General features: G+C 44.0%; 1 protein-coding gene across 1 annotated transcript in view; it reads right to left on the bottom strand.

Annotated features, from left to right (window-relative positions):
* PGPEP1L (pyroglutamyl-peptidase I like) overlaps nt 1-19318 on the bottom strand; it is a 48202-nt gene extending 28884 nt beyond the window's left edge. The window contains 2 exon segments of the mRNA XM_032622096.1: nt 11545-11597; nt 18970-19318. Of these exon segments, the coding sequence (XP_032477987.1) occupies nt 11545-11597; nt 18970-19003 (87 nt within the window). The 5' untranslated portion in view covers nt 19004-19318.
* Between the last annotated feature and the right edge of the window lie 445 nt (nt 19319-19763).

The raw sequence follows: 19763 nt of genomic DNA, 5'->3' as shown, positions 1-19763 counted from the left end.
ATATTTATGGCAACACAAATACAACCCTAAAGCCCTCAAGATTCTGGTGTGGATTCCACAGAGCAAGATAAATAGGCCAGAGTGTTTCCTATGCTGACAGAGTGTGTAATCCAGAAAAGACATGATGTATTTCATCAAATCTGAGCCCAGAGAGTGAACGCAAAGCATTATTGTATAAACCACCAAGAAAGCAAAAGCTCTGCTCAACTGTAACAAAGTGTAAGATAGAATTGACTTTAAGATTCGTCTGATTTCAGGATGCCAAAATGTTGTTTAAAAAAATGGAAGTGGGGCTTCCCTGGTGGCGCAGTGGTTGAGAGTCCGCCTGCCGATGCAGGGGACACGGGTTCGTGCCCCGGTCCGGGAAGATCCCACATGTCGCGGAGCGGCTGGGCCTGTGAGCCATGGCCGCTGAGCCTGTGCGTCTGGAGCCTGTGCTCCGCAGTGGGAGAGGCCACAACAGTGAAAGCCCTGCGTACTGCAAAAAAAAAAAAAAAAAAAAAAAAAAAAAAATAGAAATGGCTCTTTGCATCAATGAAATATGATAAGTGATGTTAAGGACAGGAGTACAAGCAGTTTTCTTTTTTGACTACACTGGGTCTTTGTTGCTGTGCGCGGGCTTTCTCTAGTTGTGGCAAATGGGGACTACTCTTCGTTGCGGTGCACGGGCTTCTCATTGCAGTGGCTTCTCTTGTTACGGAGCATGGGCTCTAGGTACGTGGGCTTCAGGAGTTACAGCACACGGGCTCAGTAGTTGTGGCACGCGGGCTCTAGAGTGCAGGCTCAGTAGTTGTAGTGCACAGGCTTAGTTGCTCCGTGGTATGTGGGATCTTCCCAGACCAGGGATTGAAGCCATCTCCCCTGCATTGGCAGGCAGATTCTTAACCACTGCGCCACCAGGGAAGTCCCAAGCAGATTTATATATAAAAGGAATGCAGTTAATTTAAAAAAGTGTCCACCTTAGTCTAACTTTCAATGGTGGAAAATGAAATGTGGGATCTTGTGTTTCCCTTGGAAGAGGTGTGTTAGTAAGCAGGGATAGTATAGGAGGTGGGAAAGGTTTCAGGAGAAGATGGACTTTGATAAGGAAGCAAGCCATAACCCAAAGTATAAAATAATTATCCATGAGTCCATACTGACATAAAGAAATGATTACATAAATACGTCAACAGGTGAGGCAGGAAGAGCCAAATCTTCCATGCAGACACATCCCAAACAATTTATGGAGACACTCTGTCCTCAAGGGGGCATAATTCCTCACTCCTTGAGTGTGAGCGGCACCCAGTGATCTCCTTCCAAAGAGTGAAGTATAAAGAGGGGGAGAAAGCAACTTTACAGTGAGAAACTGGGAAGGACTCCCTCAGCCAGGTGATCAAGGTCAATGTCAACAGTGATCAGTCACATCAACAGTATGTGCCCCTGATATTATGGGATAAGAATGGTACTTGACCTCTGTTCTTCCTCCCCAAGCCTACTTGTCTAATCATGAGAAAAGCATCAGACAGATCCCAATTGAAGGACAGTCTATAAAATACCGGACCAGTACTCCTCAAAACTGTCAAAGCCACCAAAAACAAGGAAACTCTAAGAAACTGTCAAAGACCAGAGGAGCCTAAGGACACATGAGGACTAAGTGTAATATGTCATCCAGGAGGGGACCCTGGGACAGGAAAAGGATGCTGGGTGAAAACTAAGGAAATCGGAATAAACTATGGACTTCAGTTAATAATAATACATTAATACTGGTTCATTCACTGTGACAAATGTACCATACTAATGTATGATGTGTAAGATGTTAATGATAGGGGAAACTGGTGGTGGGGGAGTGTGTATATGGGAACACTGTACTATCTTCACAACTTTTCTGTACATCTCAATGTATTTTTAAATAAAAACATAATTTAAAACAAACACAGGGCTTCCCTGGTGGCGCAGTGGTTGAGAGTCCGCCTGCCGATGCAGGGGACACGGGTTCGTGTCCCGGTCCGGGAAGATCCCACATGCTGCGGAGCGGCTGCGCCCGTGAGCCATGGCCGCTGAGCCCGCGCATCCGGAGTCTGTGCTCCGCAACGGGAGAGGCCACAAAAGTGAGAGGCCCGCATACTGCAAAAAAAAAAATAAATAAATAAATAAATAAATAAATAAAGCAACATGTAAGAAAGGCACAAAGCCACCTCATCTCTGGAGTATAGAGAAGCTATTCTGCATATCAAGTTGATCAAATCTGGCAAGAGCTCTGATCTCTTGGCCCCCCAGCCTGGGTTTATTTTAAGTGCAGTTATATAATAACCTAGCCCAACTGACCCAGGGTGTGTTTTACAAAACCCTTGTTTTATTTGCTGCCTCTCCAGGCTCAGGCACTTCTAAAAGAGTTCAGGACATAATTTCTTTTGAAAGAATATGAGGTGGTACTGGCTCCAAAATGAAAGTGTTCAGAAACCAGGAGATAATGCTCAGCCATTGCATCAGTCAGGGGATGAGGCTTACGACTGGGGAGGGCAGGGTGCCCAGCACAGGCCAGCCTAGTGTTAAAGTCTTTGGTACATGCTGTTGGTAAACAGCGTTAAGTCACCCTTCTGGGAGTTTATAGGAGATGCCTTTGTTCATTGGGAACTTTTAGCATTTATATTATTTTTCTGTATTTTCCTTCTTTTAAAACAATCTCCCATTTAAGAGCAACCACAACAAAAATGCATTCATTTTAGAGGTGAAATAATCTCAGAGGTGAAATGCTGTTGAGTGTGGAACTGCACTCTTTTCCCTCTCTATCATTTCATACATCCCCACTTACAATGCCTGGCATGGAGCAGGCACTCATGAGACGTTGGTATTCACAAGGTTGACTTCCAGTGGGAGGATGCAGGAGGATAGAAAAGAATGACAATCATTCACGTATCCAGTCAACACATAGCCACTGGAAGGCTTGCTTCAGGCCAGGCCCTCTGTGGGGATGGGGGTATGTTGATGCTGGTCCCCACAGACAGTGTGCTGCTTATACTGACTCTGGGAGGTGTGTGCCCTCTTGTGCATTATTTAGTCCATCTAAGCCTGTTTCTATATCTGTATAATGGGTCCAATGTATATATCTGAACTAGCTTGGACCTTTGTCTTAATACCCCACTTAGATGATTAGCCTTACAACGGATGCTCTGCTGGCCATATGCTGGCACTTTCAGTGGATACTCCCAGGGAGCTCCCAAACCAGGATCAGAAGGTCTAACCAGGATCAGAAGGTCTAACACACACATTAGTGGAGGTCACTGAATAACCGTAGATGGTGCAGGAAGAGAGCCTGGTCTGAGGACTGAGAGTGAAGTAGCCTTTAAAGAGACTGCCAGTGCCTCTGCCCTGGAGCACAACACCAGAAAGAAGGAGAAAGAAGAAGCTAGAGATGGATAGCAGGGACCCGTGGAGAAGGCAAATGGGTGGCAGAGGGCACTGAAGCTGGGCTCGGGTTTGCTCCCTCATCAGCTGGTAAGAAGGTTTCTGTTCTGGTCACATTGTGAGCAAGAAGACCAAGCAGCAGATCATCTTGTCTGTGTCTCAGGCACTGGCGGGAGAGCTTCAAAGACGGTAAAGATGAACTCATGACAGAAAGCCAGCCATGATGACGTGGATGTAGGGCTGAGGCATTTGGGTGAATAGCCTCACTTTGCTCACCCCTGGGTCACTGGGTAGTGGGTCTTGATATTTCTTGAGTTCTAGGAAGTTTAAAAGCCATTCCTTTTTTTTTTGGCCATGCCACACGGCTTGCAGGATCTGTTTCCCAACCAGGGATTGAACCTGGGCCCCGGCAGTGAAAGCACCAAGTCCTAACCACTGGACAGCCAGGGAATTCCCTAAAAGCCATTCTTGTGCTGGAAGAGGTCCTCTTCTTCTGAACCAAGTGTTAATTTCCCCCAGGGGAAGAGCGAGGCAAGTGGGCTGAACCAGGACTTCACTCAGCAGGACCACCTGAGACTGGAATCTAGGCATGGCCATTTCATGGCACATGTCCCCAGGCCAGATAGCCAACCTCTGAGCACCCATTTCCTCACCTGCAAAATGGGAATAACAGTATCAACCTCTTTGGACTGTAGGAAGAATTCAGCAAGCCATTCTGCATGAAGTGTCTGGAGCAACCAGCGCATGGTGGTTTAGAGAATTTATTCCCTCTTGCCTTTATCCTGTCCTTCACTGCTGCTTCCAGATGGCCTTCCCAGTGACCTCCCAGGGGTGCAGCTTTTTCTCACTTTGCTTTAGGTTCCTTTCTCTCATACGTTCTCCAGAATGAAATTAAACTTTTCCTCTTCAGAGTCTCATAATGTAGCACTTCTCAGAATCTGCTCTGGGTTATAATTATCTTATTCATGAGCCATCTCCTCTCCCTACACAGGAACCCCTCTAGGGAACTGTGATATGAGAAAGAGTATATCTGGTCTTTGTCTCCAGTTCCAGGCAGAGAGCTTCAAAATTCTTGGAATTTCCGGAGCAACAGGAGTATCTTCGTTATGCTGCTGGGGTGCCTCATGGTGGTCCCTTAATAGCTGCAGGATGGGATCTGGTCACCAGAAAAGCCAGCCACATGACTAGAGGGTGGGGACTTTCAGCTGCCTGACCTTCAGGGAGGGGAAGTAGACTGGAGACTGAGTTCAATCACATGGCCAGTGATTTAACCAACCTTGCCTACACAATGAAGCGCCAATAAAACTCTGCATGTGGAGGTTCCATGGCGCTTCCTGGTTGATGAATGCATTGATGTGCCAGAAAGGTGATGCGCCCTGACTCCGTGGGGAGAGGGCATGAAACTTCTGCATTTGGGACCCATCCAGAATTCAACCCATATGTATCCTTTATTTTAAAAAATTGTAAGTTTAGTGCTTTTCTGAGCTCTGTGTGTCATTCTAGCAAATTATCAGAACTGTGGGGGTCATGAAAATTCCTGAATTTTCCCAAAGCACAGGTGACCTGAGGACCCCTGAAATGCAGCTGGTGTCTGAAGCGGGGGCAGTCTTGTGGAGACCTTTGCCCTTAATCTGTGAAATTTGTGTGTACTCCAGGGGGTTAGTGTCAGAATTGTACTGCAGTACACCTGGCTGGGGTGGAAGAGGAACAGGAAGAGATTCATGTGTTAGTAGACTGTCTTCCAAATCAGGAACTGAATAAATATAGGTTGAACTAAGAAGAGTTGACTTAATATTTTATATCCATATCAACATTGTTATTTCTTTGGCCTTCCTCTGATTTGGGGCAACCCCTAATATTGGGGTCTTGGTGGCAGATAGAGCCTGGCTCCCCCCACAAATGCTGAAAAGGTCAGTCTCACTATGGCCAGGTCAGGATCAACCAATCAGGCACACTCATCTTTGACTCTGAATCAGGAGCAAATCTCTCTGATAGAAGAAACATCCATCTTCCCAGGGTAACAATAATGCCACTGGGAGTATGCAGCAGCCAGTGCCATTGGGACAAGCTACAATAACTAGTATTCAGCTGGACAGCAACAGTGTATTCATCTACCTTGTTTCCTATGGGGTGATTTTTTGGTCCCTTTGATTAAAGTTTTGTTCATTTTTTTATTCTGTTTTGTTTCCCTGCTCTCTTGGAAACCATGTACTCTATTTCTACTCTTTCATAGTTACTCTTGAAATTTTGCCACACATATATAATTGGGATTTATCCCAGGGATGGAAGGATTTTTTCAATATCTGCAAATCAATCAATGTGATACACCACATTAACAAACTGAAGAATAAAAACCATATGATCATCTCAATAGATGCAGAAAAAGCTTTTGATAAAATTCAACATCCATTTATGATAAAACTCTCCAGAATGTGGGTGTAGAGGGAACATACCTCAGCATAATAAAGGCCATACATGACAAACCCACAGCAAACATCATACTCAATGGTGCAAATCTAAAAGCATTCCCTCTAAGATCAGGAACAAGATAAGGATGCCCCTCTTTCCCACTTTTATTCAATATTGTTTTGGAATTCCCAGCCACAGCAATCAGAGAAGAAAAACAAATAAAAGGAATCCAAACTGGAAAGGAAGAAGTGAAACTTCACTGTTTGCAATGACTATACATTGAAAATCCTAAAGATACCACCAGAAAACTACTAGAGCTCATCAATGAATTCAGTAATGTTGCAGGATACAAAATTAATATACAGAAATCTGTTGCATTTCTATACGCTAACAAGGAAACATCAGAAAGAGAAATTAAGGAAACAACTCCATTTACCATTTCATCAAAAAGAATAAAATATCTAGGAATAAACCTACCTAAGGAAACAAAACCTGTACTCAGAAAACTATAAGACACTGATGAAAGAAATGGAAGATGACACAAACAGATGGACAGATATAACATGTTCTTGAATTGGAAGAAACAATATTGTTAAAATAACCATACTACCCAAGGCAATCTAGAGTCAATGCAATCCCTATCAAATTACCAATGGTATTTTTCACAGAACTAGAACCAAAAAATTTTTTTAAATTTGTATGGAAACACAAAAGACCCTGAAGAGCCAAAACAATCTTGAGAAAGAAGAATGGAGCTGGAAGAATCATATTCTCTGACTTCACACTATACTATAAAGCTACATTAATCAAAACTGTATGGTACTGGCACAAAAACAGACACATAGATCAATGGAACAGGATAGAAAGCCCAGAAATAACCCCCTGCACTTATGGTCAATTAATCTACAACAAAGGAGGCAAAAATATACAACGGAGAAAAGACAGTCTCTTCAATAAGTGGTGCTGGGAAAACCTGACAGCTCCATGTAAAATAATGAAATTAAAACATTCTCCTGGGACTTCCCTGGTGGTCCCGGGGTTAAGACTCCATGCTTCCACTGTAGGGGGCATGGGTTTGATCTCTGGCTGGGGAAGTTCCCCATGCTGCCTGTGCGGTGTGGCTGAAAAAACAAAGAAAAGAAAAAAAGAACATTCTCTAATACCATATAAAAAAATAAACTGAAAATGCATTAAAGACCATAAAAGACCAGACACTATAAAATTGTAAGACCAGATACGATAAAACTCCTAGAGGAAAACATAGGCAGATTGCTCTCTGACATAAATTGCAGCAACATATTTTTTGAATCCATCTCCTAACATTAATAAAAGCAAAAAGAAACAAATGGCTAATTAAACTTAAAAGCTTTTGCACAGAAAAGGAAACCATAAACAAAATGAAAAGACAACCTACAGACTAGAGGAAAATATTTGCAAATGATGCAACCCACAGGGATTAATTTCCAAAATATACAAACAGCTCATACAGCTCAATATCAAAAAAACAAACAACCCAATCAAAAAATGGGCAGAAGACCTAAATAGACATTTCTCCAAAGAAGACATACAAATGCCCAACAGGAACATGAAAAGATGCTCAACATCACTAATTATTAGAGAAATGCAGATCAAAACTAAAATGAGGTACCACCTCACACCAGTCAGAATGGCCATCATCAGAAAGTCTACAAATAATAAATGCTGGGGAGGGTGTAGAGAAAGGGAAGTTTCTTACACTGTTGGTGGGAATAAATTGGTGCAGTCACTATGGAGAACAGTACAGAGGTTTCTTAAAAAACTAAAAATAGAGTTACCATATAAGCCAGCAATCCTACTCCTGGGCCTATATCCAGAAGAGACGAAAACTCTAATTCAAAAAGATACATGCACCCTAACGTTCATAGCAGCACTATTCACAATTGCCAAGACATGGAAACAACATAAGTGTCCACCAACAGATGAATGGTTAAAGAAGATATGGTACATATACACAATGGAATATTACTCAGCCATAAAAGAGAATAAAATAATGCCATTTGCAGCAACACGGATGGACCTAGAGATTATCATATTAAGTGAAGTAAGTCAGACAGAGAAAGACAAATATCATATGATATCACTTATATGTGGAATCTAAAAAAATGATACAAATGAACTTATTTATAAAATAGAAATGGACTCATAGACATAGAAAACAAATTTACAGTTACTAAAGGGGAAAGGTGGGGAGGGATAAATTAGGAGTTTGGGATTAAGATACACATCACTATATATATAAAATATATAAACAACAATGGCCTACTGTATATAGCAAAGGGAACTATATTCAATACCTTGTAATAACCTATAATGGAAAAGAATCTGAAAAAGAATATATATATATATTCAGCTATATATATACATATATACAATTGAATCACTTTGCTGTACACCTGAAACTAATACAACATTGTAAATCAACTATACTTCAATTAATATATATATTATATATAAATATTAATATATATATTATATATAAATATAAATATATATAATTTAACAAAGTCTGAATTTGATATCAGGATGCCTGTCTATACAAGGGCCTTAGAAGACTTAAACTTCAATCACTTGTCTTAACTTCTATGCCTTCATTGTCCTATATTTTAGTTCAATCCTTTATTTTTAAACTTACAATTAGCCATTTATTATTATTATCATTATTAACAAATAATGCTAGTTTAGATTTTACCTTTGGGCTCACAGTTCCTCTTTGCATCTCACACCATCTTTCTGGGATAATTTTCCTTCCTTCTGAATGATATCCTTTACATGTTCCTTTAGGGTTGTGCCTGCTGGTAGTAAACTCTTGATGCTTGCTTTAATGAAAATGTCTTCATTTCATCCTTGTTTTGAAAAATAATTTTGCTGGGTATGCAATTTCAGGTTGACAATATTTTTCCAGCATTTTGATGATGTTACTCCACTGTTTTCTAGCTTTTATTGTTGTTTTTGAAAAATTTACTCTCAGTCTAATTGTATTGTCTTTTGTAGGTGACCTGTCTTTTTCCCAGACTACTTTCAAATCTCCTTGTCTTTGGTTTTCTGCAGTTTTACTATGATGTGTATATGTATTGATTTTATTTGTTTTTGCTTGGTATATTTTATACTTCTTATCTCTGTGGATTTATGTCTTTCATCCAATTCTGCAATAGTCTCAACCATTACCTCTTTGGCTAGTGCTTTATTTCATTCATTCTCTCCTTATGGAACTCCAAATAAACATATGTTCAAATATCTCATTTTATTATCCATATTTCTTAATTTTTTTTCATTTCCTTGTCCATCTCTTTATGCTGCCCTTTAAACAATATCATCAGAGCTATCTTCTAGTTCATTAATTTTTCTTATCTGTTTCTAAACTGCCATTTACATGTATTTCACATACCATACAATTTACCCATTTAAAGTCTATAATTCATTGCCTTCTAGTATATTCACAGAGTTGTGCAACCATCACCACAGTCAATTTTAGAACCTTTTCATCAACCCTAAAAAAAACCCATACCCATTAACAGTCACTCCCTATTTCCCCCAATCCCCCACTCACCTGCCCTAGGCAACCACTAATCTACTTTATGTCTCAATAGATTTGCTTCATCTGGACATTCATCTAAATGTAATCATATAATATGTGGTCTTTGGTGAGTGGCATCTTTCACTTAGCATAATTCTAACCTGTCTTTTAAGTCATCTGTTAAATTCTTCACCTCAACAATTGTGTTTTAAATTTCTATAAGCTCTATTACTCCCTTTTTCAGTTTGCCTAATCTTTTGATAGTTTTTGTGATTTTGTCATTACTTCTTCAAGCATTCCATACATAATTATGTTATTTTCTGATAATATCTAGCAGAATGATTTAGAACCTCAAGTTTTTGAGGTTCTAAATCTGCTTCTGCTCATTCTTACTGAGGGTAGTTTGTTTCTTTGAATATTTGGTGATCTTTGATTGGAAATAAATGTTTAGTTTATCTTAGTTTGTGGAAAATCTAAGGTTTTAAATCCTCAAGAGAAATTGCATATGCTTTACTGGGAGTCAGGGGTGCTAGAGACCACAGGGTCTCCTTTCAAGGGTCTGGCTTACAGTAAGAGCCTTGGTTTCATTCTATCCCCTTTGCTAAAAACAATGTTGATAATGGCATGTGCCCCCCTGTCTTTTGTGTGTTAGGGTGGGGGTGCTGACCCTCACCCCTTCAGGCTGCAGCCCTGGGTATGTGCGATGTATTTCTGTGCATGGCATGACGTATATGGGCTTTCCTTTACTACTACGTGTCCAGCAATGCACAGAAGTTCTATCTTATCTAGTTTATCTACAGGGGAAGGGACGCTCAGAGCACCTAGTTTGCCATTCTACTACCTCTTCCTGGAAACCCCCGGCCTGCTTCTGTTTCTGCCCTTCTGCCCTGATTCTCTAGCTTTATTGTGAATCTTGAGTCTACAAAATAATCCCCTCCCTCATTCCATTTCCTGTGTGGATCTCCAAAGTCCAATTCTATTTGCCCACAACTGAGAAAACTGACTGGTAGAATAGCTTCTTAGTAATAAGAATGAAATTTGTGAGAACCAGCAGTTGCCCTGCCATGCTCTGAGGGTTTTATGTATGTTAATTCCTGTAGTCATCACAACCTTCCCATTTTACAGATAAGAAAACTGAGGCACAAAAAGAAGGACTCAGGGCCCATTTGGGATTCAGCAGAAAAAGTCCTGTTTTTCGAGGAACTGGCTGCAAACACCCAGGAATTCATAAAGCCCTGACCTGGCCTTTCTGGCATGTTGTGTGCAGCAGCGAGCCTTGGCAGTGAGTCTGGGGTTCTCTGAGTTTTTTTGCTGGTTGAAAAAAACCCAAGTTCTAACTCAAGAGTGGAGAGTTTCCTTGACCGCGTCTGTGTGGACAGGCTAAAAAATGAATGTTACAGTGGCTGCAAACACACGATTCAAGTGGTTTTGCTGCATTTTCAGCTTGACTGGGTAACTCTGAGAACAGACTCAAGATCCTACCTTTGGCTTGATCCAACAGAAGCATGAAATTGATGGCCAAGTGTGAATAAGTAGCCAGCTGTGTTCTGAGCCTCTAAATGACACCGTGTGGGGACTGGTAGGAGTGGGGCAATTGCTTCAGGGAGGAGAGCTCTGTTCTACGGATGAGACCCCTCTTCACGCCCTGTCTGAGGACATGCTCTCTCCTGGCTGCTTTCTTAAAAATGAAGCCATGTTGTTTTTAATTATAACCATGTATTAAGCTCTTACCCTGTGCCAGGCACTATGCTTTAAAAAAGCTGCTTTTACAGACTTACTTGCTTCACACACATACCTCTTTTACTCCTCAGAACGACCCTGTAACATCAGTACTATTATTCTCCCATGTCATGAATGAGAACACTAGGGCTGGGGGCAGTGACTTTCCCGACACTCCACAGCCAGAGGGGTTCTCAGCTCTCAGGGCAGCAGAGCCTTCCTGGGCCTCTCCCCATCCTTCCCAGGGGTGTCCCTTCAGCCTGTTTTCTTTACCACTGAGCCAGATGGGCCCCCTATGGGCAGGTGAGTCACAACCCAAGGACAAAAAGCTAGCTCGTGTCCCAGGGCACCCAGTGTGTGTTTTCTCCCCTCCCGTGTGGATCTGGTCACCAAGGAGCCTACGTGCTGGATTTTCTCAGAACCACAGAAGGAACCAGCTGGGTCGTGCGCTCCTGGGTCTGGGCTTAGAGGGCTTTTACCTTTACTGCTTCCCAGCTGGAATTCACCAGGTGCTGCCGGAAGGGCCCGAAACCTGAAACCAAAGAAAGCCTGGTTTCCTCAGGCCATGCCTTGGGCCGCGGTGTCTCTGCTTCTGTGCTGCTCCCCACACCTCCTTGGGGACCTCTTGTGATTCCCTGGGCCATCAAGGACTCCACACACCCCCTTTCTTGTGGAGGCTTGCAACCTTGCCCGTCTGGAAGCATTTTCCAAGTCCTCTTGTGTGAGGCATTGTAGGGGGGCCCTAAAGGAATGTGGGGCTGATCCACCACCAAGTAGGAGGGCTCGAGAAGGTGTGAGCACACATGTCCAGTTAAAATGCATGCTGTGTAGAGGGACCAGAAACACACCCATGTGAATATGCCCAGTTGTCTGTTAACAAAGGTGCAAAAGCAATTCAATGGAGAGGGACAGCCTTTTAACAAATGGGGCTGGATAAATCAGACACCTACCTAAAGGCAAAAAAAATGGATCCCTCAGCCCGCACTGTATACAAAAATTAATTCAAAATTGATCATGGACTTAAATGCAAGAACTAAACTTATAAAACTTTTTGGGGAAAAAAAAAGGGAGAAAATCCTGGGACCTAGTGTTAGGTAAAGAGTCCATAGACTTGACACCAAGTGCGTGATCCATAAAAGTAAAAACCGATAAAGTGGACCTCATCAAAATGAAAACCTTTTGTTCTGCAAAAGACCCTGCTGAGAGGATGAAAAGATACTCTGCAGACAGTTGTAAATCACATATCTGACAAAGGCATTGTATGTAAATCGTATAAGAAAACTCTCAAAACTCAACTTTAAAAGACAGTCTAGGGACTTTTCTGGTGGCGCAGCGGTTAAGAATCCACCTGCCAATGCAGGAGACATGGGTTCGAGCCCTGGTCCGGGAAGATCCCACATGTCACAGAGCAATTAAGCCCATGAGCCACAACTACTGAGCCTGCACTCTAGAGCCCACGAGCCACAACTACTGAGCCCGCATGCCACAACTACTGAAGCCTGCGCGCCTAGAGCCTGTGCTCTGCAACAAGAGAAGCCACTGCAGTGAGAAGCCTGTGCACCACAACGAAGAGTAGCCCCCGCTTGCCACAACTAGAGAAAGCCCGCATGCAGCAATGAAGACCCAACGCAGCCAAAAATAAAAAATTATTTAATTAAAAAGAAAAAAAAGACAGTCCAGTTAGAAAACGGGCAAAAGACATGAAGAAACATTTCACTGAAGAGGATATACAGGTGGCAAATAAGCACATGAAAAACTTTTCAACATCATTAGCCATCAGAGAAATGCAAATTAAAATCACAATGAGGGCTTCCCTGGTGGTGCAGTGGTTGAGAGTCTGCCTGCCAATGCAGGGGACACGGGTTCAAGCCCTGGTCTGGGAGGATCCCACATGCCACAGAGCAACTGGGCCCGTGAGCCACAACTATTGAGCCTGCGCGTCTGGAGCCTGTGCTCCGCAACGAGAGGCCGCGATAGTGAGAAGTCCACGCACAGCGATGAAGGGTGGCCCCCGCTCGCCGCAACTCGAGAAAGCTCTTGCCAGAAACGAAGACCCAACACAGCCAAAAATAAATTAATTAATTTTTAAAAAAGCCATAAAATCACAATGAGATGTCACTACACTTCTCTCAGGGTGGCTGAAATAGAAATACTGGTAACACCCAAAGCTGACAAGGATGAAGAGGAACTAGGTCACACATACATTGGTGGCGGGAATGTAATGGTACTGCCACTCTGGGAAATGGTTTGACAGTTTCTTTTAAAATTGAAAGTGGACTTCCAAGCACTTGCACTGCTGGACATTTACCCCAGAGAAATGAAAACTTTTTTTCACACAGAAACTTGTACACAAATGTTCACTGCAGCTTTATTTGTAATAGCTCATAGCTAGAAACCAACTCAATATCCTTCAGTGAGTGAAAGCTTAAATAAACTGTGGTTCATCTAGATCACAGAATACTACTCAGCAGTGAAAAGAAAAAAGTAGAAACAACCCAAGTGTCCATCAACTGATGAATAAACAAAATATGGTATTACCCATACAATGGCATATTATTTGGCAATAAAGAGAAGTGTTATGTTACAACATGGATGAACCTTGAAAACATGCTCAGTGAACGAGGCCAGTCACAAAACTGTATGATTCCATTTATGTGAAATGTCCAGAAGTGACAACCTATAAAGACAGAAAGTAGATTAGTGGTTGCCTAGAGCTTGACTCTGTGTGTGTGTGTGTGTGTGTGTGTGTGTGTGTGTGTGTGTGTGTGTGTGCGTGCGCACGTAGTGGGGGAGTGGGGATGAGGATTAGGGAGTCGAGTTTCTTTTTGGGGTAATGAAAATATTCTCAATTGACTGTGTTGAGAAACGCATAACTCTGTGACTACTAAAAGCCATTGAACTGTACGCTTTAAATGAGTGAATTGTATAGCATGAGAATTATATCTCAATAAAGCTGTTAAAAAATTGCTTTAAAAGTGAAGGAGGGGGCTTCCCTGGTGGCGCAGCGGTTGAGAGTCTGCCTGCCGATGCAGGGGACATGGGTTCGTGCCCCCGTCCGGGAAGATCCCACATGCCGCGGAGTGGCTAGGCCCCGTGAGCCATGACCGCTGAGCCTGCGTGTCCGGAGCCTGTGCTCCGCAATGGGAGAGGCCACAACGGTTAGAGGCCCACGTACCACAAAACAAAAAAAACAAAACAAAACAAAAAAAGTGAAGGAGGGCTTCCCTGGTGGCACAGTGGTTGAGAGTCCGCCTGCCGATGCAGGGGACACGGGTTCGTGCCCCCGTCCGGGAAGATCCCACATGCCGCGGAGTGGCTAGGCGCCGTGAGCCATGGCCGCTGAGCCTGTGCATCCGGAGCCTGTGCTCCGCAACAGGAGAGGCCACTACAGTGAGAGACCTGCGTACCACAAAAAAAAAAAAAAAAAAAAAAGAAGGAATTATTGGTATAAACAACTTGGAAGAAGCTCAAGGGAATTATGCTGAGTGAAAAAAAGCCAATCTCAAAAGGATACATACTGCATGATTCCATTTACATTGGGCTGGCCAAAAAGTTCATTCGGGTTTTTCCATACGCTCTTATGGGAAAACCTGAACGGACTTTTTGGCCAACCCAATACAATATTTGTAAATTATAATTTACATCTATAAACATAATTCTAAAGATGAAGAACAGATTAATGGTTACCAGGAGTTAGAGATGGGGGAAAAGGGTAGGTGTGGCTATAAAGGAGTAGTTCGAAGGAGCCTTGTGATGTTGGTACAGTTATTTATCTTGATGGTGGTGGTTACACAAAGCTACACACGTGATAGTACCACATAGAGTTATGCATGCATGTGCACACACACACACATACACACACACACAATTGGATATTATACCAATATCAGTATCTTAGCTTTGATATTGAAGATGTTAACATTGGAGGAGGCTGGGTGAAAGATGCAGAGGACCAGTCTATACATTTTTTTTGCAAATTCTTGTGAATCTATAATTATTTCAAACTTAAAAGTTTAAAAAAGTGTGAGATTTGGTCCAGCGTTTCTCAAATGCTAATACACATGTATATCTTATTAAAATGTAGAATCTGATTGGGCAGGTCTGGGGTGATGCTGGAGATTCTGAATTCCTAACAAGCTCCCCAGTGGTACTGATGCTACTGGCCCTTGGACCACACTTGGAATAGCAAGGCTTTAAACAACAACTAGGATCAGAATACAGAGGGGGGAGAGAAGACGGGTGGAGGTGGTTAGGGAAGTCTCCTGGAGGAGGTGGCGGTGACCCAGGACTTCATGGGGGAGGAGGAGGCAGAGAGGTTGGAGGGGCTGAGCCTGGGCAAGGTGAGACCCAGGAGAGGCCTCACTCTGGGAAGGAGCTTCTGGATGAGGTGTGTGGATGGAAGGGCTTGTTCCTAGAACTGGGAACACTTATTTACACTGTGTACTATTATGTAATTTAATTGCAATGAAGATTTCTAATAAAACACAGTTAAACAGAATTTTGCTTTGGGGAGGACAGCAAACCTCCTCTGAGACTAGCTTAGGAAATGTTTCCTGCTGCCTGGGGAGAAGGACACCATCACCCTCTCAGTGTTGCAGCTGCTTATTTTTACGGCACCCACACCATGCAGTGACCCCGCCAAAGCTCAGGCCGTGGCGCAACAGCAGCCAAGAGTGGTCAGAGACCTCAGTGTCTGGGTTCAGGCTTCTGTTGTTGTATCTCAGCCCCACCACTTAGCAGCTGGGTGACGTTGAGCAAGTTACTTAGCTTCAGTGCCTTGATTTTCTCATCTGTAAAATGCACACCAATTATAATAATCTAAAAGGGCTGTTGTTCAGATTAAATGAATAAAACGGAGCATTTGCAATACTGCCTCAAACACAGGAAGCAGTGCCAGCGTTCTCCTTCATAGTTGTTATAGTCACATACCTCCTGGGACCTCCGGACAGATTAAACAATGCCATGTACAGCACATATTGTTTCCAGAAGCTGGTAGATGCTAAACAAATGCTAAATCCTTTTATACTGTCTCTCTGGGCAGCGTGGGATGGGCTACAGCTAGACCCTCACTCTGCCCTGATTCTCTCTGATCATTTGATGCCACCATTTCTCAGCCCCAAACCCCCTGCCTGGGCACCGTGCCTATCAGTCAGGGGCCCTGTCCTTACTTTTCCATGTTGAGATTTCATGTGTACTTTAGGCCTCTATTTCTCTCTCCAGAAATTGAGAGGTCTGTACTGGTATGTATGTGTGTGTATATATATATCTGCATATATATATAGAAAGAGATTTATTATAAGGTATTGGCTCATGTGATTATGAGCCACAGGCTGGAGACCCAGGAAAGCCAGTGGAGTAAATTCCAGTCCAAGGCTGAAGGCCCGAGACCCAGGAGCACCAGTTTGAGGGCAGGAGAAGACTAATGTGCCAGATCATGCCTTCAGACAGAGAATTCAACCCTCCTCTGCTTTTTTATTCTATTCAGACCCTATTCAGACCCTTAATGGCTTAGATGAGGCCCACCCACACTGGAGAGGGCGCTGCTTTACTGAGCCCACCAATTCAAATGCTAAGCTCTTCCACAAACACCATCACAGACACACCCAGATAACGTTTAACCAGATATCTGGGCACTCCGTGGCCCAGTCAAGTTGACACATGAAATTAACCATCACAAGCCCTTTAGGATGGTGTGCCTAGGAGGGGGGACCAGGACCCTGGGGGCCCCTTGCTTCATCTCTCCTTCAGTGTGGCCCATGCACAGAGCTCAACAGTTCCTGCCTGGCCCCTGTAGGGGAGGTCAGCCGCTGTCAAGTGGGCCTGTGACTGGTGGGCTCACTTCAGGGTGGGCACTGGGCTGCAGCTAGAGGTGACTTTCTCCAGCTCAGCTTTACCTGGAACCCAGCTGACGTTTTGAGTTCCATCTATCTGATTCCCGTGATGTATTTCTCAAATCATCAGATTCTGAGATGGGGAGGAGCTACGATTAAATACCTACCTCTGAAACCTCACCTCCACCCCAAACCCCGGACCTCAGGTCTTTAGAGCAGGAGTCAGTTCTGGAGAGGGCTGTGCCTCTGAAATTCTGGAACATCTGGGTCTAGAGCACTAGCAAGTTTGACTCACAAAGGGTGAAACTTTCTCAGGGGATAGAAAAGTTTGCGACACGATGTCCCAGGAAGCTAGTGGTGTTTTCTGACTTTGACTGAATCTTATAGAATAAATAAGACTGGAGTTGCCGAGCAAAAAAGAAAAAGAAAAAAAAGGAAAATACTGAGATTAAGGAAAAATCACTGAGAAATCAGGTACCTCCTGAGATGACTGTAGGAATACTAAAAATGCAGTGACACCAGAAAACATCACATGCTGCTTTAGAATCCTATTCAGATCAGTGTATGCAGATCATTTCTTATCTGTTTTCAATTAGGCAAAACAACTCAGCAAATGAAGGTTTGAAGCTCTTGTTTTGCAGGGTCAAACCTTACACTTTAAACTTGGCAGGCCCTCGAGGGGAACTTGTGAAAAGGGGCTGGAGAAATCTCTTGGAATCAAGAGAGGCCCTCTGGAGGGAGGCAGGTTTTCTCACTCTCCCATCGTCATCGTTTGGTGCCAGTCCGAATGTCTTGATCTTAAGGCAGTTTGTCAGAGCCCTTGTTCCCCCACCATCTGTCTACGTGCCAATTGTCTTGGCGAGATTTACACGTGAAGTAAAACCAATTAAACGAAAAGACTGCCCTTAGCAGCTCAGAGCATTTTTAATAAAGGAAGGCCACACTCTGGAAGCCAGTGAGCATTCCCAAATCGCAGCTGATTATCAGGTACTTCATTAAACAATCCAGAGTTTGCCAGCAAACCACAAGTTGACAGGACAGAGGCAGGGGTTGATGTGAGTCTAAGGCTTGCCCTGGTGCTTCAATATTCATATTTCATTTGTGACAAGTGTCACATTTATCAGGGGTACAGTTTCCTTAGGAATTCAAGGGTAATCTGAACCAATCTCTAATACCCAAAATAACACAAATGAGAACAAGGGAGATAAAAGGTTTTCGAAAGAACTTTCTTCTTCTCAGAAGGTTAACAGGAGTTTGATTATAGTCTGAAAATATTAAGATAGGTAACTTTCAATTTTCCACACACACAGCAACCCTTCTCGCTTCAATGTTTCCTTCATCCAACACAATTCAAAAAACTTAAAATATGCCAAATGTGTCTGACTAAAACTAAAGAGCTTTGTGAAGAAATCAAGCCCTCCAGGGACCAGCTGTGACAACGACTGGGGGTGTCTGGGGTTGATTTTGAATGTGCTGGTGAAAGGCAGGAGTGGGTGGCTACCATTCCTTCTGAGTTGACCTTCTGGGGTTCAAAGTCTCTAACTGGTGGCTCTCAGAGGGTGCTTAGAGTTCCCTGGGTGGCTAAAAGCCCTCTAGTTTTGTAGGGGAGCTATGTGCCCCTGTCGGGGTGTGCACTGTAGATGGACTGTCTCAGCCTTTTTAGGCTCTGTTCTTTCTGAGTCCCCTGCTCCCCCTTCCTTGCTATGCAGCTGTACCCCAGTGGATGCCACATGGGCCCCAGACTCGGACAGATGGCGCCAGCCTCTGCCTCCCCCCTGATGGGCTGAAGGACAAGGTCTGAGCCTAAGCCACATGTGGGCACCTACTGTGTATGCCACTCAAGGGTTATTTGAAGTGAATGACAGGACAGAAACAGAAAAGCCTCTCTGTCCCCTGTTTTTTTTTTTTTTAATAGGGCATAGCAGGAAGTTAGCTCCATCTGGAATTATTGGAACCACCAGTTGCCACTCTTTTTTCCCCATGAGGGAACTTTATGACCAGGATCAGGCAAGTGCGCATTCCATGGTCAGGCTAAAAGCAGCAGCAAGTGGGAAAGCAGAAAAGTCGTCTTACCAGTCACCACCACGCAGCTGGACTGGGAATCCATGAAACCGGAGTTGGGAGGGCGCTTCTGCGCTTGCGCGGGTCAGAGGCCCGGCCCTGCGCGCTCCGAGCGCCGCGCGCCCCTCCCGGCTGGTCGCGGGCCTCCCGCTGGGGTGGGGACCAACCACCCCGCCCCGCAGCGTTTTGGGGGCCCTGAAAGACTGAAGACTCTGGGGTGGGGTGGGGGGGTGGAGAGTGTAAGACAACCCCCCTCCGAAAGCAGAAATAGCCAGCTCAGGACGCACAGGCTGCGGCAACAGAAAAGTAGTAGGTCGGAGCGCCATCAGGGTCTTTCTGGCCACTTGGGGGCGGGGTCATTTTGTTGGTCGGTGTGTTCGAACGTGAGCCACGAGTCTGGCGACCAACTGTCTCAGTTTGCCTGGGACTGGGATAGGACGAGGGCTAAAAGGTGCTGAAACCCGTACAGCCCCAGTGAGTCAGGATGGTGGGGACCTTACAAGTTGTTTTGTTTAGACCTTGGCTTGATGAAATTTGGTAGCTCTTGAAACCGATTTTGCAAAATATGTTTAAAAAAAAAAGGAAAAAGAAACCAAAACCACAGATGAAGCTTATAGTTAAAAGTGATGGTTGAAAGCACCTGCGGCCTGTAAGCTGTGGCTCCGCAGGCAAGTTAACCTGTGCCCCACCCGCTTCTCCTTGCAGCGAAATGGGGATGATCGCAGCACCGCTTCCTGGGTGGAGTCTTACCCCTGCCCACTGTCCCCGTACCTCCCACAGCCCCGGGGGCAGAGGGTCACTCGGCC

The sequence above is a fragment of the Phocoena sinus genome, chromosome 2, assembly GCF_008692025.1.
Source record: "Phocoena sinus isolate mPhoSin1 chromosome 2, mPhoSin1.pri, whole genome shotgun sequence".
NCBI classification, from domain to species: Eukaryota; Metazoa; Chordata; class Mammalia; order Artiodactyla; family Phocoenidae; genus Phocoena; species Phocoena sinus.
Note: the sequence above shows the minus strand (reverse complement) of the source record. Positions and strands in the feature narration are given on the sequence as shown.